General features: G+C 35.9%; 1 protein-coding gene across 2 annotated transcripts in view; it reads left to right on the top strand.

Annotated features, from left to right (window-relative positions):
* Positions 1-6,335: 6,335 nt before the first annotated feature.
* LOC129234268 (regulatory-associated protein of mTOR-like) overlaps positions 6,336-26,426 on the top strand; it is an 85,015-nt gene continuing 64,924 nt past the window's right edge. The window contains exons 1-7 of one of the 2 annotated variants that reach the window (XM_054868264.1): positions 6,336-6,577; positions 17,349-17,451; positions 20,158-20,318; positions 20,394-20,621; positions 21,960-22,132; positions 24,152-24,211; positions 26,162-26,407. In XM_054868264.1, coding sequence (XP_054724239.1) covers positions 6,437-6,577; positions 17,349-17,451; positions 20,158-20,318; positions 20,394-20,621; positions 21,960-22,132; positions 24,152-24,211; positions 26,162-26,407 — 1,112 coding nt within the window. In that variant the 5' untranslated portion in view covers positions 6,336-6,436. The remainder of the gene's footprint in view (positions 6,578-17,348; positions 17,452-20,157; positions 20,319-20,393; positions 20,622-21,959; positions 22,133-24,151; positions 24,212-26,161; positions 26,408-26,426) is intronic. The other variant, XM_054868263.1, reaches the window with a different exon arrangement.

Genomic DNA, 26,426 nt, shown 5'->3' with positions numbered 1-26,426 from the left:
CAAAATGTACTCATAAAATAAAATCCTTGGCAGGTTCATATGAACAATCGCTTAAATAGAAACCCTTTGGTAGTATTTTAACTAATTTTTAGCTGTTTCTCGCCAAAGTGTATTTATGCAATATTATCGCAATCTTTCAACATCTGTTTTGGGAAACCGTTTTTCTCATCATTTCCTGTTTTGTACACAGTACATAGCCCATTAGGCTGAAATGACGATGATATTTTTCGTACTTCTTAGGTTTTTAGTCCCCCCCCCCCAAAAAAAACGAAACCTGTTAAAAATAATACTAGATGACATTTACACTTTTCGAACTAAAATTTCACTTGTTCTACTTCTCTTGTACAAAAATTAGGATGCCTCTAAAATTTAAAAAAAAAAAAAAACAATGCTGCTAAAAAAAAACTTTCACAAAAATAGAATGATGCAATACTTTCACAAAAATTGGTAGCGAGAAAAAAATCCTGGATTGGCCCCTGTTATTGTAACACAGTTATGGCTTGATACATCACGAATGTTATAATTTAAAAAGATGGAATTTCATTTTTGTTTGATAAATTCTGTTAATTTGTGACAATAACTCTAATACTTTACTTTGTTTTTATGAAACTTTGTTTCGATGCAACACGATACACATCCCTTGATTTGCATTATATCCGAGTCTCGTATAACACAGTATCGATTCAACACGATCCATATCGACATGATTTTTACTGTGTACATGATTAATGAGCGCAAAAAAGGAGTTAAAAAGTTATTTTTAAAAATGTCTTGTATAACACAGTTTCGATACAACACGATACATATCGACATGATTTTTACTATGTACGTGATTAATGAGCGTAAAAAAGGAGTTGAAAAGTTATTTTTAAAAGAAGTCTTGCATAACGCAGTTTCGATACTGCACAGAACAAATGAACCATGCTATATATGGACGCCTGTACTGTAAAAAAAAAAAAAAAAAAACAGTCAGTCTCGCCTCGTTTTGAAGGAGTCCAATTTGCATTTCTCTTATTTATACCAATGTTTCCAGTACAGAAAAAAAAATGTGCTGCCATAAAATTGATCACAACATGTGTGAAGATAACATAGAGTCCAATAGTTTAATATATATTCACTTTTAAAAATATTAAAGTGGTCCTGATTTCTCTCCCGATGTTTTGTAATATTGTATCCCGATTAATCTTCGAAATCTGCTGTATGGTCAGAAATTAAATGCTGCGGACGTTGATTGAATAACTGCTCCTCCTCTTAGAAATTCACTCGCCTATGCATGTATGGTGGCTGAACTCTAAATTACAGTGAAGCACCGTTTACACGTTTCTCTTTTATACGTTTTTATCAATTATACGTTTCTAATATTAGTCCCTGCAAAGTCTAATACACCTTAACCTCTACCTATTATATGTTTTTTCGTTTGTACGCTTTTTTCATGCAGTCCCTTCAAAAACGTATAAACGGTGCTTCACTGTAGTATGATTGGTTCACAGCTGGCCAGTGATTATTGTACCCGAATATTTAGACACTGATTGGTGCATTGGTTCACTAAGTAGGAGTGACAACGATCAGTTTGGAAGCTTAAACGAAAATGGATCCAGGCTTTTGAGTGCAGGCTCACTCGTGTGTAGCCACAGTTCGACCATAACTTCGCGATATCCGAATCTCATTGTGATAATTGGATTTGTAAATATAAATTTTATTGTTCTTTGTTTGATTGATGACTGTAGATTCTGTGTTCAATAAATTATTCTGCTATTTCCTTGCTTTTGTGGGCAGTTTCTTATCCGTACATCAGAGCCGAGACGATTCGACTCCACATAGGGTTGCTTTCAACACTGAAGCATTTCTCGGTGTTTAACTGGATGAATGTCGCCAGTGAAAAGAAACTTTCAGCCAGTTTCTTTTCAAAAAAGGGAATTTTTTGCAAATGCAGGCAAAGGAGGAAATTGTTTGGAATCGTAGTCATAAGAACGCAGTTTTAGACGGTCTCTGATTATTATAAGGGGGGAAAAAATTTGGGGAACCTTCTGCGGAAATTTTTAAAAATTGAAATCTTAAAAACGCCGATGGGAGGTTTGGCAGGGTGATTCTAGGGTTCTTCCCAAAAACTATTTTGAAATTTAAAGTCCTAAAAAACGGAAGTTTTAAAGAGATATTCATTGATACTAGGTGGAATGATTTAAATGCTTTCTACCTTAAAATTTTTATTTTTTCCTTTTCAGATTTTCTCATACAGGAGCAATCTTACACTCGTTCAAAATTTTTTCGTAATTGAATTCTTAAAAGCGCGATTGTGGATCATTTTTGGAAACGTTACCGGTTCGGCCAATTTTCAAAATTGAAGCTCCATAAACGCAATCTTCAACGATTTTCGATGCTTTCAGAAGGCTAATGCGTTTGGTAATTATGCCCGGGAACTTTTTCGACATTGAAACCCTGAATACGAGGTTTTGAGAAGCTCTTGAATAGTTTTAGTGGGTGGGGGGGGGGGTGCGAAGGGAAGCATTTTGAAGACTTTTCATAATTTTAGACCGACAAGGAAAAAAGAAAAAAACCAGAAAAAGGGGGGGGAGGAGATACGTAAATTACTGATCGATTGTCAGTTATTTTTGAAATTTTTTATTTTAACTCTTATCAAGAGCAATTCAGATTTTTTCCCAACATCAGGCAATCTTTGGAAAGGAAGAGTTCAATAATCCTCTCCTGAAACGTAAAACGAAATTCCAGGTCATCTTTGGAGACGTTTAGAAGTAAGGAGCATGGGCACACACCCAGTAAGCAAAATATCTTGCCTCAGTATTGCATAAAGGTTGACATGCAAGAAAAATCATCTTGCATTAATACTGCCTCAATGTTGTTATGTTACTCCCTTTATGCTGTCAGCAGGCTGCCACAATATTGACTGACAAGGTGTATGCAGCATAATATCAGGAAAATATCAAGGTAGGCTGCTTTTGTAACATTGCATACGTATTGATATGACAGGATAATATCAAGATGTTGTCATGACAGCATAAAATCAAGGTCTAGGCAAGATGATCTTGCATTTGTAATCTTGCATACGTATTGATATGACAGGATAATATCAAGATGTTGTCATGACAGCATGAAATCAAGGTCTAGGCAAGATGATCTTGCTTTTGTAATATTGCATACGTATTGATATGACAGGAAAATGTCAGGATACATTGACATGACAGTATGAAATCAGCATGTTTGCAAGGTGTTTTATCCATTTATTTATTTGTATTATTTTCACTTCAAACTCGAGAATTAAATTTCATTCTTTAATTATTTCTGTTATTCTTCAAGATAGTTTTCTAGCCTGAGAATATTTTCTTAAAGCTGACATCTGATCGGAAATTCATATAAAGATATTAATAGTACTCGCGATTTAATTTAAAAAATGAAAGTTCCTTCGTTTTGCGTAATACTTGACTTATTTTTTAAATTCATGCTTCTAATTGTATTATAAAGACATAAAATGCTTAGTTAGGAATAATTGCGGAAGTTTTTATAGCACTAAAGGTAGCAAAATAATAAATAAATAAATAAATACAATAAATAAGTACATTTTCAAATGGATGTCAGCATTGAAAATATCCCATGAACAAAACATATGAATTTATCTTAAAGAATAACATAAATACCATTGAATAAAATTAATCTTACGTGAGATTGAAGTGATAATACGAAATTCTGGGCTTCATGTCCTTTGTTTCAAAGTCTAGGGACGAAAAAAGTTATTTTCGCCATTTCTAACATTGATCGCACATCGTCTGCGATATGACTTGTTTAGTACTATATTAATAAACAAATATAGTTATCAGTCATTCATAAGTTTTTCCTAAAACAATACTATTCCAGACTAATAACTAAGCAACCAACTTAACGAAGCCTAAAAGAATGCAACGCCACGTGCAGCACCTCTGAACCGATTGAGGTCGAAGCAGGAAGAATGTACCAGCAATGCGAGGGATGCTGGGTAGAAAGAACTGTGCGCATGCGCAAGTATCAACGAAGGTCCACCTGTTCTATTGTGTACTAATTACCTTGACGGCGACAGCATGAAATCAATATCATCTTGACGGCGACAACATGTATGCAATGTTGTTATTGTAAGGTAATATCAATATTGATATTTTAAGATGAATGCAATGTTGCATACGTGTTGTTATTGTAATATTGCTTTTTAATCTTTATGCAAGCTTTATGCAGTATGAAACACATCAATATTGACGCCGTCAGTATAATATCAAGATCTGTCAAGGTTGATGCAAGAAATTTTGCTAGTAGGGACATATGCAAAATTTTTAAAGGGGGGGGGACTCAGATGTTTTCCCCATGGAAACCGATTTCACTACTGATTAGAGTTATTAAAATTTGAAATTTTGAATAATTTATTCATTAATGGCAGGAGAAGAAATGATTTTACATTTATTTTTGCAAAGAAAAATAAAGTACTAAAATCAAGGAAGTTCTAATTTCTAAGGGGACTCTCTATATGCGCGCCTATGTTAAGGAGCGGTTTAAGGGATCGTCCTCCGAAACTTTTAAAAATTGAAATCTTAAAGGCAAAATTCAAACTATTTGTGTAGTAGCCTTATAGTGAAGGGTGTCGGCTCGGTTTCCCCAGACCTGTTTTGAAATTAATGTCCGAAAAACGGCTCAATAAATGCGCTTTTAGGACATCAATTTCTATTGCTACTCCAACCAAAAAAACTAAAACTATTTTTTAATTTCTTGCAGGGGACGTAGAGTTAAGGAGAGAAACATTTTGAAGACCTCTTTTCAGATTGACTAGGAAGAAAGAAGGAAAGGGGGGTGCACGAAAGAAGATGGGAGCAGAATTTGCTAAGCAATGAGCTGCATCTGTTTAAAATTTTTAATTTAAAGATTTATTTTTGAAATAATTAAGATTTTTTTCACAACATTATTTGCTTTTTTTTTTGCAAAAAAACGTTTTCCCAAGACACATTCTTTTCTTGAGTAAGAGGTACAGAGCCCCTGACCCATTTGTCTGGTGTCCAACGCAGGGTTCCGAAATTTTAACGATTCGCGGCACACCTTTGAAGAATTAGAATTTTCACAAGGCATCTATTAGTCTAGTTTTATAGGCATATTATTGTTACCATGCTTTGCGGCACCCCTCACCTCTTCCTGCGGCACTCAGTTCGGAAATCTCTGATCTAACGTGTTATAATTATTTTATCACTATCATATTTATTATTATTTTTTAAATTTTTATTTTGTTGCTAGGTGTTTGGAAATGATTTGTGAGCATCTAAAACCAAAAATATCTACCTCGATTTAAATTGTTTCCTAGATTTTGGGGGAGGGGGGGCGGGCCCCCTCAGCCCTTTTCTTATTTAGGCCTTTGCTCCCAAGCTTTGTTTTTTTTCCCTTGGAAAAATTTATTCCTGAGATATGGCTATTTTTTTTTGCTCGGCAGATGAGTAAAATTCGGCATTTTTTATTCCTTCTCTAAAAGCTCCAGTAAATGTCAAAATGAATACCTTTTTGTGCTTGAAAATGAAATGAATGAATTACCAACGTTTTAATTTCTATTTCTATTTCTATTCAAGAGTCACAACTGACTACAACTGTATTATGTCGAGGGATCTGCATACTATGTGCCTTGCCTCCATTATTTTATATACCGATAGATGGCAGCACCATCACCGGATCGGACAGTTAATGAGAATTTAGAACTAGTCCAAGAGCTAATAGCTACCTGGTACTAGCACCCCCAGAGGTATCGTTTCACTTGGAGGACAATGAGACCACGAGCATATTTAACGTCGCCCAGTCCCCTTTAATGACGACGGTGGGTCTTCGACCAGCGGGGATCGAACCCGAGCCCCTCCGGCCCCGAGTCCAATGCCCTACCGATCAGGCTACCACGGCCCCAACGTTTTAATTCACAAAAATTTTTGAAACGTGCCGGTTTCGTCATTTCTTCTTCTTCCTGCGAATTCCCGGGAGTAAATAATGTTGAGGGCTACGTACAGAACGCTTTGCCTCCCTTTCGTATCATATATTGAATTAAAAACAGTTGGGATGAGGCTAATCTTTTAATAGCAGTCTTAAATATAATAAAAATTGCTTAGAATTAATTCTTTTTACAATGATCGATGAAACAGCTGAATTAACATGAGTACAAAATGTAATGTCGTCATTTTGAGCTCAAAAACGGCGATGAAGAAGTTTTAGATGTCTCTTTTCCTCCACACACGTTAATCTCCTGCAGTGACGTCACGTGAACGGCGTCCTCACCGGCCGGCCTTTCCGAACACGGCCACGCCGCAAGAAGCGAAGCGAAGAGAAGCGGCCCCGCAAAATAAATAAAGATAAGATTCGAACGACGCAACGGCGAGCATGCGAGCGATTTCGTGTTTATTTCTTCGAAATTCGTGTTGAAATAAGTCCGGCCCGCATGGCGTCGGACTTCTCCTGGACCGAGGAGGCGGCCGATCTGCCGGACTGGTTCGTGCCGGTGGCCTTCGGCGCCGAGAGACACCGCGAGGAGATCGAGGGGGACCGCTCGGACACGCAGACCTGGAGGATGAAGGAGAGGGTGAGTGGCCCCGAAGTGAGGGGGGCCCCTTCTGACTTGGATCGCAGGGGCCCCCATCCTCCCGTAGATCTTGTCCCCGTTGCCCTCTGGTTTCGGACTGGGCTGACAGGGCCTCCTGGCCGCCCTGCTCCCTCGCGAACATTGCTCTAGTATATGGCAACCCTGGAAATAAGGTTGTGGCGTGAGCACGTGACCTAACGTATAACTTTGATATACCCCCCCAAAAATTACGCGCCAAATTTGGCACTCCCTACAGGTTGGGAGGTCACCATGACCTCCCAAAAATTTTGTCCGACAGCTTCGGCAAAATTGTCACCGTTCGCCGACGTTTCTTGTATCCCGCAACCAGAGGTTTCCATACGGGAGGTCACCATGTCCTCCCGAAAATTTTGTCCGACAGCTTCGGCAAAATTGTCACCGTTCGCCGACGTTTCTCACCCCTGGGATCGAAAATGCAGATGAATATTGTCGTCTCCCGAGAATGACGCTGTCGGAGATTTTTTCAAGTTTTCTTGCCTATTTTTCCCCAGAATAAGTCACTGCGCATACATGTATGAGGCGGTGAAAAATTTAACCCATTTCAGGCCGAGCATGGATATTTTATAAAATGCGGTAATACTTTCTTAAAATTGGGTTTAAAATGCATCCATTAAGACACAAAAAAAGTTTCTTGCATAAAAAATAATATTTAATTCAAAAAATGAAATGGTGCGTAAACGCACCATTGGCCGAATCGATGGACAAATATTTCAATGGAACGATATTATTCTTAGTCGAATTTTTACGTTTTTAAATGAAAATTTTCGAAGCATTTTGGATGCAAATGGACTGTGCATTTAAAGCACAAATAAATCGTGTGGTTTTTGCGCACTTTACATCGTCTGCGGGCTTTTCTTTGTGTTTATTTATGGTACATGCGATTCTGTCAGTCCGTATTTCTTTCGGTAGAGCTGTGGTTGATGGACGACCCTTGTTTGGATGTGTCATTTGTACCGTATTTTCACAAAATAGATTGTCCTTGAATTCAGCTCTTAATAAGGCAATCGCTATGTCTGACCTGAGGTCTGTAAGTGGCATTTTTGTATTATTAGCAATTCTATGAAGCTTCCATGAATTCACTCTCACATAATCAATGATATTTGTAAATAATGGCCACCACCATTTTTTGCTTTGAATTCTGATCTGGTAATTTGCTATAGCATTGTCATGCAGGTCAACGCCTCCCATATACTTATTGTAGTCAGGGTTGGCAAAAACCCGGGTTTTTTTAAAAAAGCCCATGGACCCAGGGTTTTTTGGGTTTTTTTAAATAAAACCCAAAAAAAAACCCAACTAAAGTTGGGTTTTTTAAAAGAAATGTGGGTTTTTTTTGTCTTTTTTTAGGGAAAATGTGGGGTACTTATAGAATATTGTAGCGTAAGTATATGGACAATGTGCAAAAATTGTCTTCGGGTAAAAAAAGCTGGAACACTAGTTAAAATTCAGCGTTTTCTGGAGATATAAAAGTCAAAAAAAACCCAAGAATGGTGAAGTTTCAGGTTTTTTAATTTTCATTATTACCAACAGTTAAGGTAAAGTTACTTCTCGAGTGATAAAATCTATTGTACGTTTTTAATTACTACATTTTTTTTTTTTGCATTTTACTTAATTGTATTTTATTTTATGTAAAACTACTGTAGAACCTCAAGTAGTTTTAAATCCCTTTTTACTGAATTCCAGCTTAATCAAGATATTTCTTTGAACTGTATGTTGCATGTTTTTCTATTTCTGTGTACAGAGTAAGAAATATTAAACTTTTTCGTAAGATAATGAAAATACTGTACCTGTTCTGTTTTCTGTCGACCGTTTGAAAAATCTGTTTATTTCTAAAAAATATACCTTGTGTTTATTCGAGATTTGTGATGTGTTGGTTAGCAGAAAATAATTCACATGAAAGCCTTTTAACTAAATTAGTTTCCTCTGTACAATCTACAAATATTGAGAAAATCAGACTGACAGGACTTAGTCAATATAATTTGAGTTATTTATTGACCAGTTGAAGAAAAAAGTTAAATACATTTATTTAAAATCTGAAGTATTTTTTTAATGCCGTTAAGAGTTAAGAAATACTATTCAAGTTCAAAATTCATTTTTTATGTTTATTGTCTGTGGTGAAGAACAAATAAAAATGAAGTTTAAATTGTAAAAGTATTTAAATTAATTAATTTTTTAAAAAACTTCTCAGAAAATTTTAAAAAACCCAAAAGTGGGTTAAATAATGGTTTTTTTTAAATGGGTTTTTTCAAAAAAACCCATTGGGTCCAACCCAATTGGGTCCGATTCGGCCAACCCTGATTGTAGTCGAAATAAAGTTCAGTTGTGAAATAAAATTTCCTTTCGTTCACTGCGGCTATATGCTTGGCATTTACAATTGGCAAAACGGTCCCATTATTGGTAACAATCGTTGCTACAGCATTGTCGTTCTATTTGATAGTCGATGTCTTCGCATCCTTGTTGAATGCAAAATCATAGGAACCATTTTTCATATTTTTGGAGTCATCCAATACACATTCAGAAATGTTATTTTCGTGAGCTGTTCCAGATGCAAAAAAAAAAAAAAAACCTTTTCTTTCAAAATTTCGAATAAACTGTAGGAAGAAAAAAAGTTATCAAAATATATTTTGTGCATTTTAGGTTTTGGAACAACGTTAAGTAATTTCATAACAACACTTGTTCCGAGGGTTGGCCGGATTGGACCCAATGGGTTTTTTTGAAAAAACCCATTTAAAAAAACCCATTATTTAGCCCACTTTTGGGTTTTTTTAAATTTTCCAAGAAGTTTTTAAAAAAACTAATTAATTTAAATACTTTCACTTTTTAAACTTCTTTTTTTATTTGTTTTTCACTACAGCCAATGTACATAAAAAATGAATGTTGAACTTTAATAGTATTTCTTCACTCTTAACAACATTAAAAATATTGTCGTATAAGTTAAATAAATGTATTTAACTTTTGTTGTATAAGTTAAATAAATGTATTTAACTTTTTTCTTTAACTGGTCAATAAATAACTCAAATTATCTTTACGAAGTCCTGTCACGTCTGATTTTGTCAATATTTGTAGATTGTACAGGGGAAACTATTCTAGCCGAAAGGCTTTCGTGTGAAATATTTTCCGGAAACCAACACGTCACAAATCTCGAATAAACAAGGTATATTTTTTGGAAATTAACAGGTTTTACGAACGGTCGAACAGAAAACAGAATAAGATGTACAGTATTTTCATTATCTTACAAAAAAGTTTAATATTTCTTACTCTGTACACAGAAATAGAAAAACAGGCAACATAAAATTCAAAGAAATATCTTGATTAAGCTGGAATTCAGTAAAAAGGGATTTAAACTACTTGAGGTTCTACAGTAGTTTTGCATAACAAAATGAAATTCAATAAAGTAAAATGCAAAAAGAAAAAAATTTAATAATTACAAACAATAGATTTTATCACTCGAGAAGTAACTTTGCCTTAACTGTTGGTAATCATGGAAACTAAAAAATCTGAAACTTCACCATTCTTAGGTTTCGTCGTCTTTTTTACTTTTCTTCAGAAAACGCTGAATTTTCCAGCCTTTTTTACCTAAAGACAATTTTTTTGTTTTGTCCATGTACTTACACAACAATATGTTACAAGTACCCCACATTTTCCCTAAGAAAAGACAAAAAAAAACCCACATTTCTTTTAAAAAACCCAGCTTTAGTTGGGTTTTTTTTGGGTTTTATTTAAAAAAACCCAAAAAACCCTGGGTCCATGGGCTTTTTTAAAAAAACCCGGGTTTTTGCCAACCCTGCTTGTTCCTAGAGGCATTTTTTTTTTGTTGATTACTGCTAGTCTCAGCACCTCCATACAGAATGAATTGGAAAAGGTATCCATCTGATGAGTACAAACACCAAAGTTTGAATCCAAACCTTACTGGCTTTCCCTTCATGAACATTTTTGATAAAAATGCCTTCCAAAATAAGGCACCATCTCTTCCTCAATTGACAAATTTTGAGAAAAAATTCCAAATTGTAGATACTTTTTTTTTTATATGCAGTAAAAATGGGCGTAATTTAGTAAACTTGTCTGTTTTATCAAGGCAAGAGTTATCGTATAAATGGATATTTTGTTTAATGTTTTTAAATCTGATTCGATTCGTGCTTTTCCGAATTATTGGCAGTCCTTTATCCTCATCTAAAGACCAGTACATATCTACTTGGGGAAGAGAATGGTATCCAGAAAGAATTAGTATGCCTAAAAATATTTTCAAGTCGGTTGCGAAAAATTGGAAATCGTGACTATTATTGTCATTAGCATATTTTTTGAAAAAAAAAAAAATTAGAGAAATTTTTTAGGACGCGTATATTAGACAAATTTAAATGAAACAACAATTTGCAAAAAATTTAAAAAAGTACGATTCCTTGCATAAAAACTAGGTTTTCAACTATTGCGTATTGTTCATGCATTCGGCCAATGGTGCGTTTACGCATCATTAAATTTGAATAACGATTTGTAAGATTTTTTATGACATTATTTTTATTTTATCTATAGAATTTACAACTTTAACCCATTATAAGAACGTGTGCTTAATCTCAAGTGGATTAATTATACAATTTTCAAAAAGTCGAATTTGACAGTAGACGTTTCAAGGTAAAAAACAAGCATATTTTGAAATTTTCTCTAAAAAAGTGCTTGTTCCAAATGAAATAATATTATTTTATAGATGCCTTCAAGACCTTTTAAAATAGCATAAAAATTAAATTTGTAAAAAATATACGAAACAGCGTTAATTAAAAATTCTTTACTGAAATGGTGCGTATACGCACCTTTGGCCAAAAATGGGTTAATCATGATGAAGACAAACTGATGTTTAATTGAAACATTCGTTTAGTAAGGAACAATCACAAAATAATCCCAGCACAGTGACTTTAATTGTTCAATTTTTTTACGCTCTTCAATATGCATCTTGGTTAGAGACAAATTTAACGAATACTAAAAATCTCATTAGAGACATCTTTACTAATAATAAAGCTGAAAGTCTAGATCTCTGTCTGGCTATCTAGATGAGACTAGATAGAATTATTGTTTTCTACACATTCTTTAATATTGTTTTTAAAAAAGTCCATGGAAAGGCCCCACTCTGAATGGTAGTGTAGTAAATAATAGTAATAGTTGAATTTGATTTTTCTATTTTTGAAAATGTCTGCCTTTCCCTCAGTCCCGAGTAGAGACGTCAGGGTTCGTACTTCCTTAAGAAACCCTTAATTTCATCAAACAAAATTAAGGTCCCTAAAAAAACCCTTAAAAAGTCCTGAATTTTCTGAAAACTTCCTTAATTTTTTTTTGAAAACTATATTAAGTTCAGTCCCTGTATTCTTCTTTTTCTATCCCCCCCCCCCTTAAATCTTCATTCTCCGCAATATTTGCCGAAATCGTATGTTTGGGAAACATGCCAACAATAAAGTAAGAAAAAACGTGAACGTCAGACAGGTGTTTTGCCGAAAATTGCATGCCTTGTTTGAGATGTCAATCTTTCTGCATCCTGCAAATTTTTCAATCATTTTTAATGATGAAAGGTTTTTCACCACATGCTACATTATATCTACTCATTCTATTCATTATTTCAACTATATTTTTATTTTTTAAAGTTATTATGGAAAAAATGCTTAAGTAAAAAAAAAAAAAAGTGGTCTCAACTCCCACAGTCTCAGATTGTATTGAAACTTGGCATGGTTGCTTTATTTACGCATTTAAAGAAAGCGTTCAAAATATTTATGGTGAACTTTTAAGTTATTGTTTTGATCCTGAAATAGTATTATGAAGGTAAACCAAATTTTGAGAAAAGTATGTTCTGTCACATAAGGAAAACATAGATTTTTCACTCTGTTGTAAGTTTTTACTTTACAAACAAACCTAATTTTTAAATTTGCACTCTCATTTGCTCTCTGACCGCTCTCATCCCTGTGATATATGAAATTTTAAAATATAATTCACTGCAAATAGGGCATCACAGTCAATTCCTCCTGTCCCTGCATTTAAAGAACAATGTTATGAATTAGTGTCTGTATATATAACATGTAACATGTACTTTACCCTTCTGGAAAATTTTGAAATGGTGTATGTAAAGTTATTTAAATATTTCCAATGAGTCCTGAAAATTTTTTGAGAGTCCTTAAAAAGTCCTTTAATTTCCACTTTTAAAAATGAGTATGAACCCTGGATGTAGGCCGAGTACCGAGTACTCAGCCAAGTTACCGAGTATTCGGCCGAGTACCAATTATGTTTTAAGAAGAACCACTGACACACTCATGATTGATTTCGAACACATTGGAGTAGTAGTATAGACATCCATGTCTAAATAATAGTTTTTAAAACAAAATTCTAGATGAAATTTAACTGTGCATTATTTAAAAGATTTTATTTGTGTGAAAATTTTACAAAAAAGGTTTTTTTTTTAAATTAAAAATAAACAAATAAATAAAGGGTATGATTAATCAAGTTGGAATTAAACTGTATCAATCTGTTATAGTTATAGTCCACCAAACGTAAATAATTTTTAAAAGCTAATGAAACAATGTTAAAAGCACAAATATGCAGGAGCACTACAGACACGTGTTTCTGCGTTGCAAGGAGCGCCTTTTTCAGTGCATAAAATGTGAGCTAATGAACGTAGAGACATCCGACAAAAAAATCCGACTTTTGTCGGATGCCTTTAAATCCATTTGAGCTCACATTTTGTGCATCAAAAAAGGCATTCCTTGTAATGCCAAAACACTGCACAGCTCCTGCACATTTGTGCTTTTAACATTGTGTTACGAGTTCGATGCAACTTCAAACTTTCTTTAAATGACGACACAGTTCTTGAGAAAATACAGGAGATGTATTTACAACATGTACAGGAAACATCGTTAACAACTGCTAAATTAACCATAGCAATGAGGCAAATATCAATTAACGCCGTAAACTCAACGGCAACACAGGTATTTATATCAAAATATGTTAAACCACAGGCTGAAAACGAGACTCCACAGTTAGAAAGCAAAACTGACCCTCCCCTCCATTCACAAGACATGCGACGTTTTATACCCAGCAAAGAAATATCCAGAAAATCCTACAATGTAAAACCAATTTCTCTCGCAAATCTTATCATTCAAAAATGTGGGGACCATATACTTCAGTCGAATTTTAAGGGGTTGTATGTACATTACAAGAAACCAGTGGCGCACACAGGAGTTTTGCAAGGGGAGGGTCCAAGTTCGAAACCTCATTCTCATATTATAACCCCAATACGCCGTCATACATATTGACTTGATTTTACCGATTTCTGAGAATGAAAAACAGCAAAAAAATAAATTATTGGATGAAAAAAATAGCTTCATTTTATGAAATATACTTAAATAAACAACCAGAAAGCAAAATAATTTAGGCTTTTGCTTTTCTCATAATTAAAAAATGGATTCAAGTTCATTGAATCTCATTTTAGTCTGTAATTACAAAGCTAAAAACATGGTTTTATTACAGTATTCATTTATAATCATCATTCTGCTTCTTATAGGCAATTTGTTGCAGGAAAAATTCACAATATTTTTTTTTCTTTAATCTTTAAACATGGGGATTTTATTTTTTCACTGAAAAAACTGCGTTTGTTTGAAATTATTCTACGTACAAAAAACATAGAATGGTAATTATTCGGGAAAAAGAAACAAGATCTATGGGAGGGGTCTTGTGTGAGCCACTGCAAGAAACTATTTACTGGTTACGTTACTAAGACAATTTTAGATGAAAAATAATGGAATAAATGCCAAATTTAGCCAGATTTCAACAAAGTAATCATAAAAATTATTACTATTTACAAAATTTTTAACAATTGTTTTATTCGCTTTTATTTTTTAAGCAAAGATGTTTTTTATATTTTTTATAACTATTTTTGTTTGTAGAAAAAATCCATTTAATAATATAAAAATTGCATATTTTCTATACTTAACTTTCTTGCCCCATTTTCAATAAAGAAGTTTTTTTAACTTTGAGGACATTAAAATAAAGATTTACTCCATTGAAGCATAACAAACTTCACTCAAAATTTAATTTTGACTTGAAAATTTGAATTGTAAATATTTGCAGTATATTATATGCTTGCACTTTTTTATTAATTGTTAAATCTGTCTTGAACAATACAATAAAATACCTTTATAACGCCGACATATATAACGCAATTCTCTGTAAACCGCACAGCTTTTCGGAAGTAAAAAAATAGGTTTTGAAGCTTGAAAAATCCCTCTGTTTTGCCTTGCAATCATAAAAAGTGCTAGGCAAGTTAAATCTTGAAAGTTTTTCATCCTTCCATCTCAATTGAAAGCTTTTGAATGAGAATTAATATTCACAGTGAAAAGAAAATATCAGATGGCTCTTGAAAATGCAACTGTTATGCAAACTGTTATGCAGAAGTGCAGGATCATTCACTTTCTTATAATTGTGAAGCATATTTAGTTGTGAATGACTCATTGTATAATTAGAGTGCTTAAATAATCACTACAGATAAACTCATTCTGAAGTGCTAATATATAGATATATTCTGAATACAGTAGAAGACCGTTATAATGCCGACCTGTATAACGCAATTCTCTATAAACCTTTTCAGAAGTAAACAATAGGTTTTGACGTTTAAAAAATCCCTCTGTTTTTCTTTGCAAAAATAAAAACTTTTACGCAAATTAAATTTTGAAAGTTTTTCATCTTCCTATCTTATTTAAAAGCTTTTAAATTGAAAATGAGTACTCATAGTAAACAGAAAACACCAGACGGTTCTTGAAAATGCAGGGGTCGATCCAGCGCCAAATTGGGGCCGCTTTGCGGCCCCTTCACAAAATTCCGCATGGCAAAAGCGGCCCCATTCACAAAATTCCCCATCGCAAAAGCGGCCCCATTCACAAAATTCCGCGTCGTAAAAGCAGCCCCTTCACAAAGATTTATAAAAAGGCAGCCTTTTCACAATATTTTTTAACCGCAAATGTGTACGCATCTACACGGGAGCATCTTCCACCTTCCCCCATCTTATCTTTTTGCTTGCTGCGTGAGGTGTTTCTGCTCCAGAGCGTCAGAGGGGGGACACTTGTGATTGGTAACTTGTTTTCAGGAAAATCTTAAATTTTACTTTGATTACGCAATATATGTTTAGTATTAATTTGTGTTGAGTTTCAAAATCCAATTCTAAAATAACTTTACTTAAAATAAAATTATTTTACATGCTGTTTTTATATTTTTATTTCTTTTGAAGATCTTGATTTCCTTACATCCGCCATGGTAAACGAATTTTTCGCATTTTTGATGTTGACTGTACCTTGTTAAGAGGCAAACAAATAAAATTTCTTACATATTTATTAACATCATTAAATTGCAAAGTTTTAAACGAAATACCTACTCTGCAAGAACGTCAAAAGTCAAAAAATTAAACGCTGAATGCTGGTGCAGTATTATTTTGGGTTTTAATTACTTTTAAGTTTTTCAAACACATACATGGAATCTTTAATGAGTATTTCACTTCTGTGTTAAGAAATATGTGATATCTTTGAGTCTGTTCATTTTGTATTTATTAGGAGTTATCATTACGTTCAGCAGCATGTGCAATTTTCATTGCTCTTAAAGTATTTGAGAGGGGCAAACAGGAAATCTGTTGTGAGACTTTCACCTTAAGAAAGTGTGCCTTGCATATGTATATTTGTAAAAAGCAATAAATGTAATGTATGTGTCAAATTACGAATAAAATGTTAAGGGTCTTACTTCCCTCCTCCCCCAGCGCATTTTCTCTTGACAGCTTTCAGGTATTCTTCAAGAACTTGCAATCACCCCTGAAACCTGTCTAGGGCTTTTCTATAACGATACGACAGCTAAAAATGCTTTAATGTAATCTTTTCCAAGAAAAAAATCACGAGAAGGTCTTTTTTACAAAAATAAAGAAAATTCACAAAAATATTTTGCTTTTTCACAAAAATAACGAAATTTCACAAAAATATTTTGCCTTTTCACAAAATGGGGACCCGAAAAATAAAACCTGGATCGACCCCTGAAATGCAGCTGTTGTGCAAACCATGAAGTTAGCAGAAGTGCAGGATCATTCACTTTCTTTTGATCGTGGAACATATTTGTGAATAACTCATTGTCATATTGGTGCTTTAATACTCATTGCAGAAAAAACTCATTCTGAAGTGCTAATATATAGATATGTTCTGAATATTAGTTTCAAAAATACGTGAAATGATCTTTATGTAACGCAAAAACTCTGGTCCCAAGGTGTGAATTATAACGGTCTTCTACTGTATTCCAAAAGTATGTTTCAGAATCAAAATAAAATGATCTATGCTGCAGTTCTCCTGTCTTTATGGTTTGCATGACAGCCGCATATTCAAGAGTGATCTGGTATTTTCTTTAAACGGAATTCTAATTTTCATTTGAAAGCTTTGAATTAAGATAGAAAGATGAAAAGCTGTTTCAAAGTTTGATTTGCCTAACCATTTTTATGCTTTCAAGGCAGAACAGAGGGCTTTTTTTTTAACTGCAGAACTTATTGTCTGTCTTGGAAAAGTTGTGCTATTTATAGAGAATTGCATTATAAAAGTATTGTACTGCAGCTCAACTCAAGGTTGCTTCTACTGTATTCAATTTTTTAAGACTCCTCGGTATCGGCCGAGCGTCCGATCGAAATTCGGTCGATTGCTACGTGTGTGGTGGCTTTTCTCTCTTGACGAGTGTCTCTCTGTTGCAGATGAAGACGGTGAGCGTGGCCCTGGTCCTGTGCCTGAACGTGGGGGTGGACCCCCCGGACATCGTCAAGACACAGCCCTGTGCCAGGCTCGAGTGCTGGATAGGTGAGTACGCACATTCCTCTTCTCCCCCCCGCCCGGTTTTCGACGCTTGGCATCGGAGAGGTCGGGATGTGGACGGGGAAACTGGTTTACGTGAAAAAATAGGTAAAATTCGTATCGAGTGACTTCATCGGTGACTCGTAAGATGGTCCGTTCAGATTCAATGGAATCCTCAACACTTTTTTTTACGTTGCATCACGAACCGACCCCTTTCGAGTTTCGTTCTGGCATTATTGTTTTAATGGTGAGGAAAAACATAATTAACTTGCATTCATCCGTGGCCATTGAATCATGTATAAAATTGTATTGCTCTTCTGTTCTTTTTCATTCCGGCCACTTTTCCGGTTTTTGCGTCCGTCTCGGCAAAAATACCTTTTTGCCGGAAAAATGACCGACCCCATGCAGGATTGAAATGATGAGCACGGATGGTGGGATCTCGAGCACATCGTTACGCATGTGGTGCTCATTCATGGCGCGTGTTCACGAAACATCACCGATGACTGTTACGGTGACGATGATCATCAGGCGAGCGAAGTTGTCATCCCGGGAACAACCCGAACTTCATCTCGCTGCATCGAAGTACGAGAGGCACGGTACTGCACGGGTTTGAGTGCTTTAAACCAAATATTTTTCAACATATTTTAAACCCTGCTGATTTTTAACATGGTTTCTTTTAACAGCCAAATCGTTTCAACATTTTCCTGAGTTACAGATCATTGGAGAATATGAAATTGAATTTGTGCAAGGTAATCAGCAACTGTTAGGAGACAAATAACAGATGGATCCACATTTGCCAAAACTTTTTAAAAAAGAGCAATGCAGGTTTTCTTGTTTGGTACATAAATGTGTGGAGCAGAACAACTTAGTTTTCCTAAAATGACATTGAGAAAAAAATCCAAATGGTCAACCGTCTCTACTGCCGCGTGCGGGTAAACGGCAGTATCTGCAGAATGAGTTTTCAAAATATTTGAAGAAATGGGTGGTGGATTCAGTACTAATTATAGAAAAATGTTGGAATTAGACAGTCTTTTTGTGCCTTTTTTGCAGCAGAAACCAATTGAGTGAGCTTGCACAATCAAAATGACATACAATAGAAGGTAAAAAAATGAAAAATTTGCAGTTACTGCCCTTTACCTGCACACGGCAGTGTACTCTCTCATTTCAAAGTGCTCGAATAGTGTGTTTCGGCCGTACCCGTGCACAATGTACAGGTGCCCCTCGTACAGCACGGTACTTCTACAACGCAGTTTCGATACGTATCAAATTTGCGATTAAACATGGTTTCGATATTACACGGGACAAAACTTGAATTTAATACTGCACGGTTTGAATAAAACACGAATTTTTCAAGATGGAGTTTTGTTTTTGTTGCTCAGACAACCTTGATTGCTATAGAAAAGCTTGGTTTTTTTCCTTATAAAATGTGTTTTGTTCTCAGTAAAGAAAGTTGATAAAGGTGTTTCTTGATGTGCATAATAGTTTTAATTTAAGGTATGTGAAATATTTGAGTTGTATTGTTTATAACAGCTCTTTTAGTTTTAGATCAGTGGATCGTTACATGTTTGGTTGCCGGTTTTCGTTTGCGTGTGCTATTCAGTCGAAATTTCGGCTATTATAAAATTTGCACCTTAAGACTTGGTTTTGATACATAACACGGTACACATTATATTATTTACATTTATTTCAAAGTCTAAAAAAACACAGTTTCAATATACAGTAGAATACCTTTATAATGCCGACCTGTATAACGCAATTCTCTATAAACCACACAACTCATCAGAAGTAAACAATAGGTTTTGAAGTTTAAAAAATCCCTCTGTTTTGCTTTGAAAACATAAAAATGGTCAGGCAAATTAAATTTTGAAAGATCTTTCCTTCTTAATTCAAAGCTCTTAAATAAAAATTAGTATTCACAGTAAAAAAAAAAAAAAACCAGATGGCTTTTGAAAATGCAGCTGTTATACAAACTATGAATCTAGGATAATTTACTTCCTTTTCATTGTGAAACATATTTATTTGTGAATAACAAATTGTATAATTAGTGCTTCAATACTCACTGTAGATAAAACTCATTGTGAAGTGCTAATATATAGATATATTCTGAATATTGGTTTCAAAATGTGTGAAATGATCTGTATAATGCAAAAACCTGTATAGCGCAAAAACTCTGGTCCCAAGGTGTGCGTTATAATGGTCTTCTGGTGTAAAATGAAGCATATTGATGTGATTTATGATACGTACATGATTAATTATAGTTTAAACAATTAGCGAAAAAACTATTTTTCAAAAGAGTCTCATATGACACGGTTTCGACGCGGCACGGAACGAACGAGCAGTGTTCCAACCGTGAAGACCAGATTCTTTCATCTTCCACCTAATTACCATATCATTCACTAAAGCCAGGTAAGACCAGATGCCAACCAATGCCCACTACACCTGTCAAACGCTGTTGGCTCGAGTCGGCAATGACGAGATAAGCCCCTCCTTCTTCAGCGTCACACGCGTGCCACTCCCCTTCGATGACCTTCACACGTGCGGACGAAAAGAGAGCAAGATAACATCCGATCAATTTCCGATCGGGAATCGGTGAAAAATACGATGTAGGAAAGTACTGATACTAGATTAATATAATGCAGATTGAATAGAAAAAAGTGAGAAACATAATATAGCATTTTTGTCTAACACGCCCCCCCCCTTCTCGCCCCCCAGACCCGTCGTCCCTGCTGCCCCAGAAGGCGCTGGACGCCATCGCCCTGTCACTCCAGAAGCAGTACGAGAAGTGGCAGCCGAGGGCCCGCTACAAGCACTGCCTCGACCCCACCGTGGACGAGGTCAAGCGCCTCTGCACCTCCCTGCGCAGGAACGCCAAGGTGAGTCTCACACTTTCATGACCGTATAGCCACAAAATAGCCACACTCTCATTCATTCCCGTTATGTGTTTGCAGGACGAGCGCGTGCTGTTCCACTACAACGGGCACGGGGTGCCGCGGCCCACCTCCAACGGGGAGGTGTGGGTGTTCAACAAGACGTACACCCAGTACATCCCGCTCTCCATCTACGACCTGCAGCAGTGGATGGGGGCGCCCTCCATCTACGTCTACGACTGCTCCTGCGCCGGCCTGGTGCTCGACTCCTTCCGCCAGTTCGCCACCCAGCACGAGAGGGAGTACGAGGTGAGTGACGACGCCCGCGTGGATCCGAACAATTCGGATCGGATCGTTTGTTGGTCGATTCCAAAATTTAAATTTAAAAATTAACCGATCCTGTTTGTTCTCTGCTATTAATTTCTAATACCTTTGACGGATGGCAGTGGAGAGAGTACCGAAATTTGCTTATTGGGGTCATTATGTTCTACTCGGTTGAAAGCGACATGCATTTAGTATTTAGGAAGGGTCGGTATCGATGGGCTGCCGGAAAAGTCCGCGGCAGGCACGAAAAATATGAACTGATCTCTAGATTGCTTGAGTAATCACAAAAACTTGTCATTGTAACACAGATAAAACTTTGTTTAAACTTAAAATCATAAAATACTATTTTAATTATAAAGAAATGTAAAACATGCCATCTCCATCCCCCCATTTCATTAAAAAACGCACTCACATGCACCTACCCGCGACTAGTATTAAAAAAGATCGAAGGGAGGAACGATCGCCGACTACTAGGTTTTATGACTCGAACTGCTATCGGTCGGTTGCATGCAGATCAAAATTTTTTTTTTTTCTGTGATTTAGAGATGAAAAAGAACAGTTTTAGCATATCAACCAAATTTAGTTTCTAGAAAATATTTTCTTGGAGGACAGGAACGTTACCGTATTTCTGTCAATTCTGCAGTGCATCAAGTATTGCAGACAGGGCCCAATTAAGGTATTGAGGGGCCCGAGGCCAAATACTTTTTGAGGGCGTCCTGTTTCAAACTTTATTGGTTGAATTTCAGCTATTTTGGGGGCTCCTAAATATCGGGGGGGGGGGGGGGCCTAGGCCAGGGGCCTAGTTAGCCTATTCAGTGATCAGGCCCTGACTGCAGAGAATAATCGATTCGAAGTGGATGCAGTGGAACCCCAAACTTACTTCGCCCGTTTCGTGCATTGATCTGCGAGCATTGCTGCACCGCCAACGTTAACTATATCAGATTTAAATAAAAACCTTTTCCAAAAAACCTGCTCTATACATTTTCCTCAAGACCAAACAGAGTCTCATTCAGAAATTCTCATTTTTTAATACATACGAAGAAGAAAGTTTGAAAAAAAAAAAAAAGCCAGTTTAGTACATGTTATAACAAATTCGAAAACAAGTCAACATAAAGGACTCATTAAAACTCTGTCATTATTTCATGTGTATCACCAGTCATTTGGCCATAAATTGTTTTTCGGTTGTAAGAGTAGCTGAGCATTTCACTTTAATTTGAACTAGTTGCAATTTAGTAGATATTCTTGTGATGGATTAATGTTTCTTTTTCTGGATAAACGAGTCGTGGATGGTCAAAACTCTATAGTAGATGTGTCATTCCCCAGCTCCTGGCCAACAGCGGCAAGGGCGCCCCGGAGGGGTCGTCGCCGCCCTGCTACCGGCAGTGCATCCAGCTGGCCGCCTGCTCCGCCACCCAGATCCTGCCCATGAACCCGGACCTGCCCGCCGACCTCTTCACCTCCTGCCTCACCACGCCGGTCAACATCGCCCTCAAGTGGTGAGTGTGCTCTCTTCCGTCCGCGACGACGGGAAAATAATTACGGCTGTCCCTCGTGCGACACTGTTTCGATGCGACACGGTACGAAACCTGAATTTGATACTTCATGGTTTTGATGAATCTTTGAAAAAGACTGATATTTTTTAAAATTTAATATGTACATTCTGTTAATGTTTGATGACTGTAATAAGTTTTTACTTTGTTTTCGTGAAACTTGGTTTCCATAGAACACGGTACACATCCTTGGATTCACATTATTTCCAAGTCTCATGAAAGACGGTTTCGATACGTATTGACAGGTTTTTTTCATTGTACACGATACTGATTAATGAGTGTCAAAAATAAGTTTAAAAGTTATTTTTTAAAAAGTGTCGTACAACACGGTTTCGATACGACACGGAACAAATTGACCGTGTTATACGAGGGACGCCTGTAAGCAAACTTGTGCTATAAAGCTAATGTACAACAAATGACAAAAGTGCAAAAAAAAAATGAAAAATTTGCCCTTTAGTGTGTTGATACGGGCATCCCTCATATAACACGGTAATTGTGCGACAGGGTTTTGCTATATGCTGCAATGCTTCGTGGTTTTGATATAACACGAATGCTATCTTTAAAAAAGATGGAGTTCCATTTTTGTTTAATACATCCTGTTCATGTTTGATAACTTTAATCAGTTTTTACTTTGTTTCTACGAAACTCGGTTTCGATATAACGCGGCACACGTCCCTCGATTCACGTTATTTCCGAGTCTCGTACGACACAGTTTGGTTGTGACACGGAACGTGGTCTCGATACGACACCATACACAGTGACACGATTTTTACCAAGTACTTGATTAATGAGCGTAAAAAATAAGTTAAAAAGTTGTTTTTAAAAAAGTCTCGTACGACACGGTTTCGATACGACACGGAACAAATTGACCGTGTTATACGAGGGACGCCCGTATTTGTAAAAAAAGATACGAGGAATCCGATACTCGAAAGATAATTATAACAAAACTTTTAATGAATTTCCCACAATATTCCCGTCTCGTATGAGTGAAATCTATGTTTTTAAAACGTGCCGATATCCACCGTGTGCTCGGCCGATCGAATCGTGTTCGAAGTTTCAATCCTTTTGCATCCTAAAAATGTGTGGATTATTTTGCAAGTCGAAAGTTATTTTAGTCCATGCTACTTTAAATCAGCTTATTTTATGTATTATTTCGACCATTATTTTACATATTGTGGTGTTTAATGATCAAAGAAATTTCGATCGACTCTGAAGATTAAAGTAATTTTCTCTAATATTTCATGTGAAGTTTCTCATATTCTAAGATGCCTAGAATTATGTTTTAGCAAACATGCGGTTATCAAACACATGTTCTGCCAAAAATGGCATCCATGCTCGAGGCTTCCATCTTTTTGCATCTCGTAAACATTTCGATCGTTTTTGAAGCTCGAGTTATTTTGTCCCGAGGTAGTTCGAATGGGTTTCTTTTATTTTTTATTTTAACATGTATCTTATTTTTAATTTTAATAAATGCATCGTCTCTTGAATTTGATTGTAGTTATAATTAAATTATTAGTTGTAATTTATAACTTCGCCTTTTATTTATTTTTTCATTTCTAAAGTAAGACTAACTATAACAAAATGTATTTTGCTAACTTTTACTTTTCAAAAGATTCAAAAACGCTTGTATGGGGAGGCAATTTACATTTACTATGCATTGCTTGGAAATTTTTAAAATCATATCCCAATTTTAGGTAATGAAAAGTTTTTAAAGTGAATATCGTGTGTATGTAGTGTGTATGTATTTGATACCTTTTGTAAAAAAAAAAGTCTAACAAAACATGTTAATTGCTAAAAAAGTTATTTAGATTTGCTCCACGATGCTATCAAACCTGTTCCGAAACTAATCCAAAAATTCATTTTTAATTTTCCACCCCTGTATAACAACAAAATGTGTACCCATGCAATCAAATGTTCACAAAACACCAGATGAACTGGGTATTGATGCTCTTTTTCTTGTTTTAGGTTTGTGCTGCAAAACAGCAAAAAATTGCTCCCGGAAATCACCATCGATCTCATCGACCAGTAAGTTGGGGATCCAAAGGTTTTGTTGTCAAATTTTAGTGAAGCTCTTTTGTTGAATTCATTTGTTGTTGTACAGTATTGCATATAAGAATATTGAATGATAAAGCACTCGTGATTTTGAAGAAAGGTTCGAATTTACATAGTCGGAAATAAAAACGTTAATGATATATGTATGATACATTAATAATTAAATCATATCATCAACTTCAAATTAAACAGCACACTATGTGTGACAGTATTTAGCGATTTCATAAAAGTGAAAAGCTATAGATAAAGTGATTAACATAAAAATTTGATTGTGATTAAATTTGAATATTTAAAGAGAATTTCCAGTTTATAGTTAAAACACTGCTTTATAGAAAGCATTGAAGATTTTTTTTTTTTTTTTGACAAGAATTACTTACTAACTGTATCACACATTTCATTTGGGTAATACTAACATAAAAAAGAGAAAAAAAATTCAAAAACATTAAGATACTAGTAGGGTAGATGACTAGTTATAAGCATGTTTTTTTTTTTTTTTTAAACCTGGTTTGTTGTTAAACTGTTGCATTTCTAGTTCATGAAAAAAAAATGATAAAATTCTTCTGGTCTTAGAACTTCAAAAGGGCACTTTTATAGCTGTGAATCTTTCATTTATTTTCAACTATGATTTATGTTTTCTCTTTGACATGAATTGGAACACAATGGTTAGACCAGTTATGTTATGTTATTAAAATTCTCCTTTTTTTGTACAAGGTAATCAAAAATTGACACTTATTCATTCAATCAACATCAAAATTAAAAAATGGAAACTTAACGAATCACTTTTCGAAAGATTTGGCCGAACATCGAGAAGAAAAAAAATTAAATAAGTAAAATAAATGGAGCTGTTCTACTGCTGCCCTTTTTGTTTATCCTCGGCCAAATTTAGCTCATGTCGTATCATTGATCCTAAAATAATAATTTTGAGGGGGAGATCAATGATCGTCATACGTGAACATGTTTGAAATATTTAATTCAACTCGACTCTTTCTGGGCACATGAGCTAGCTCGGAAGGATTTTGATGAACGGCAAAGAAATACCTATGCGGATGAATGAGTACGTACCAATAAACATGCCACCTGATGGGACAGATCCTTAAAAAATAACCCTTCAAAAACTTGAATGCAAAGAAGATTGCATTCTTAGCCGTTTGAACATTTTCCCAAGCGTAGGTAACTTTTACATTCAGGGAAAATGGAATGGGGGTGTTAAAGAAAGAGGACGTTTCGAGAGTCGATGTCGAGGATACGAGACACGTCCATTTCTTCAGCAGAGTTCAGCAATCTTCTCGCATTTCATTTTGACTAAGAGTAAAACAGCACATTAAACATTTGATGTGCATCACACCGCACATTAAAAGCATGGAATAAACTCTGTACCTCAGAGCCAGAGTGACGTAAGTCCAAAAATTGCGATTTTCTACTTATTAGTGCGTTGTATGTGGAAGCCTATTTCGCATCGAGCCATGTGCACTAAATTCTTTATAAAAAAAATCCTCTTCAATTTTTTACCAGGGTTGAAAGAGGGCTCATCCCATCCTTTAACCTGCGCCAGAAAAAAGTTTTTCCTCTCTTTCGTAAAATTATCACAATGTAACTTATGTTCCTCTGGCTCTGATGCAAGACTTAATTTACGAGCACGTACTGAAACTCAAAGGTTGCGTTCGACGAACTCAACCGGTCGATCGGTGACTAACCGCAGCATTCTATTATCAACCGGTTATTGCACCAGTTACCGTTTTAAGCTGGTTGTGGTTGATTGGAGCACGTGATCATTAGTTGTCACGTGATCAATCAACCGGTAGCTACCGGTCGGGCTCGTCGAACGTGAGCGATGAGTGCTGCTAAGAACGTCGTTCGGTCTGACGACGCGCACGAAGCCGGTCGTACTTAAACGGCTGAATCTCGTCTCTCTCCCCCTCCCAGGATCCCGGGCCAGGTGTCGGACCGTCGCACCATGCTGGGCGAGCTGAACTGGATCTTCACGGCCATCACGGACACCATCGCCTGGAACTCGCTGCCCAAGGACACGTTCCAGCGCCTCTTCCGCCAGGACCTGCTGGTGGCCTCGCTCTTCCGCAACTTCCTGCTGGCCGAGCGCATCATGCGCACCTACAACTGCACGCCCCTCTCCAGCCCCCCGCTGCCGCCCACGCACCACCACCCCATGTGGTGAGTAACGTGTTCATGT

This window comes from Uloborus diversus, chromosome 1 (genome assembly GCF_026930045.1).
Source record: "Uloborus diversus isolate 005 chromosome 1, Udiv.v.3.1, whole genome shotgun sequence".
In the NCBI taxonomy this organism is placed as follows: Eukaryota; Metazoa; Arthropoda; class Arachnida; order Araneae; family Uloboridae; genus Uloborus; species Uloborus diversus.
Note: the sequence above shows the minus strand (reverse complement) of the source record. Positions and strands in the feature narration are given on the sequence as shown.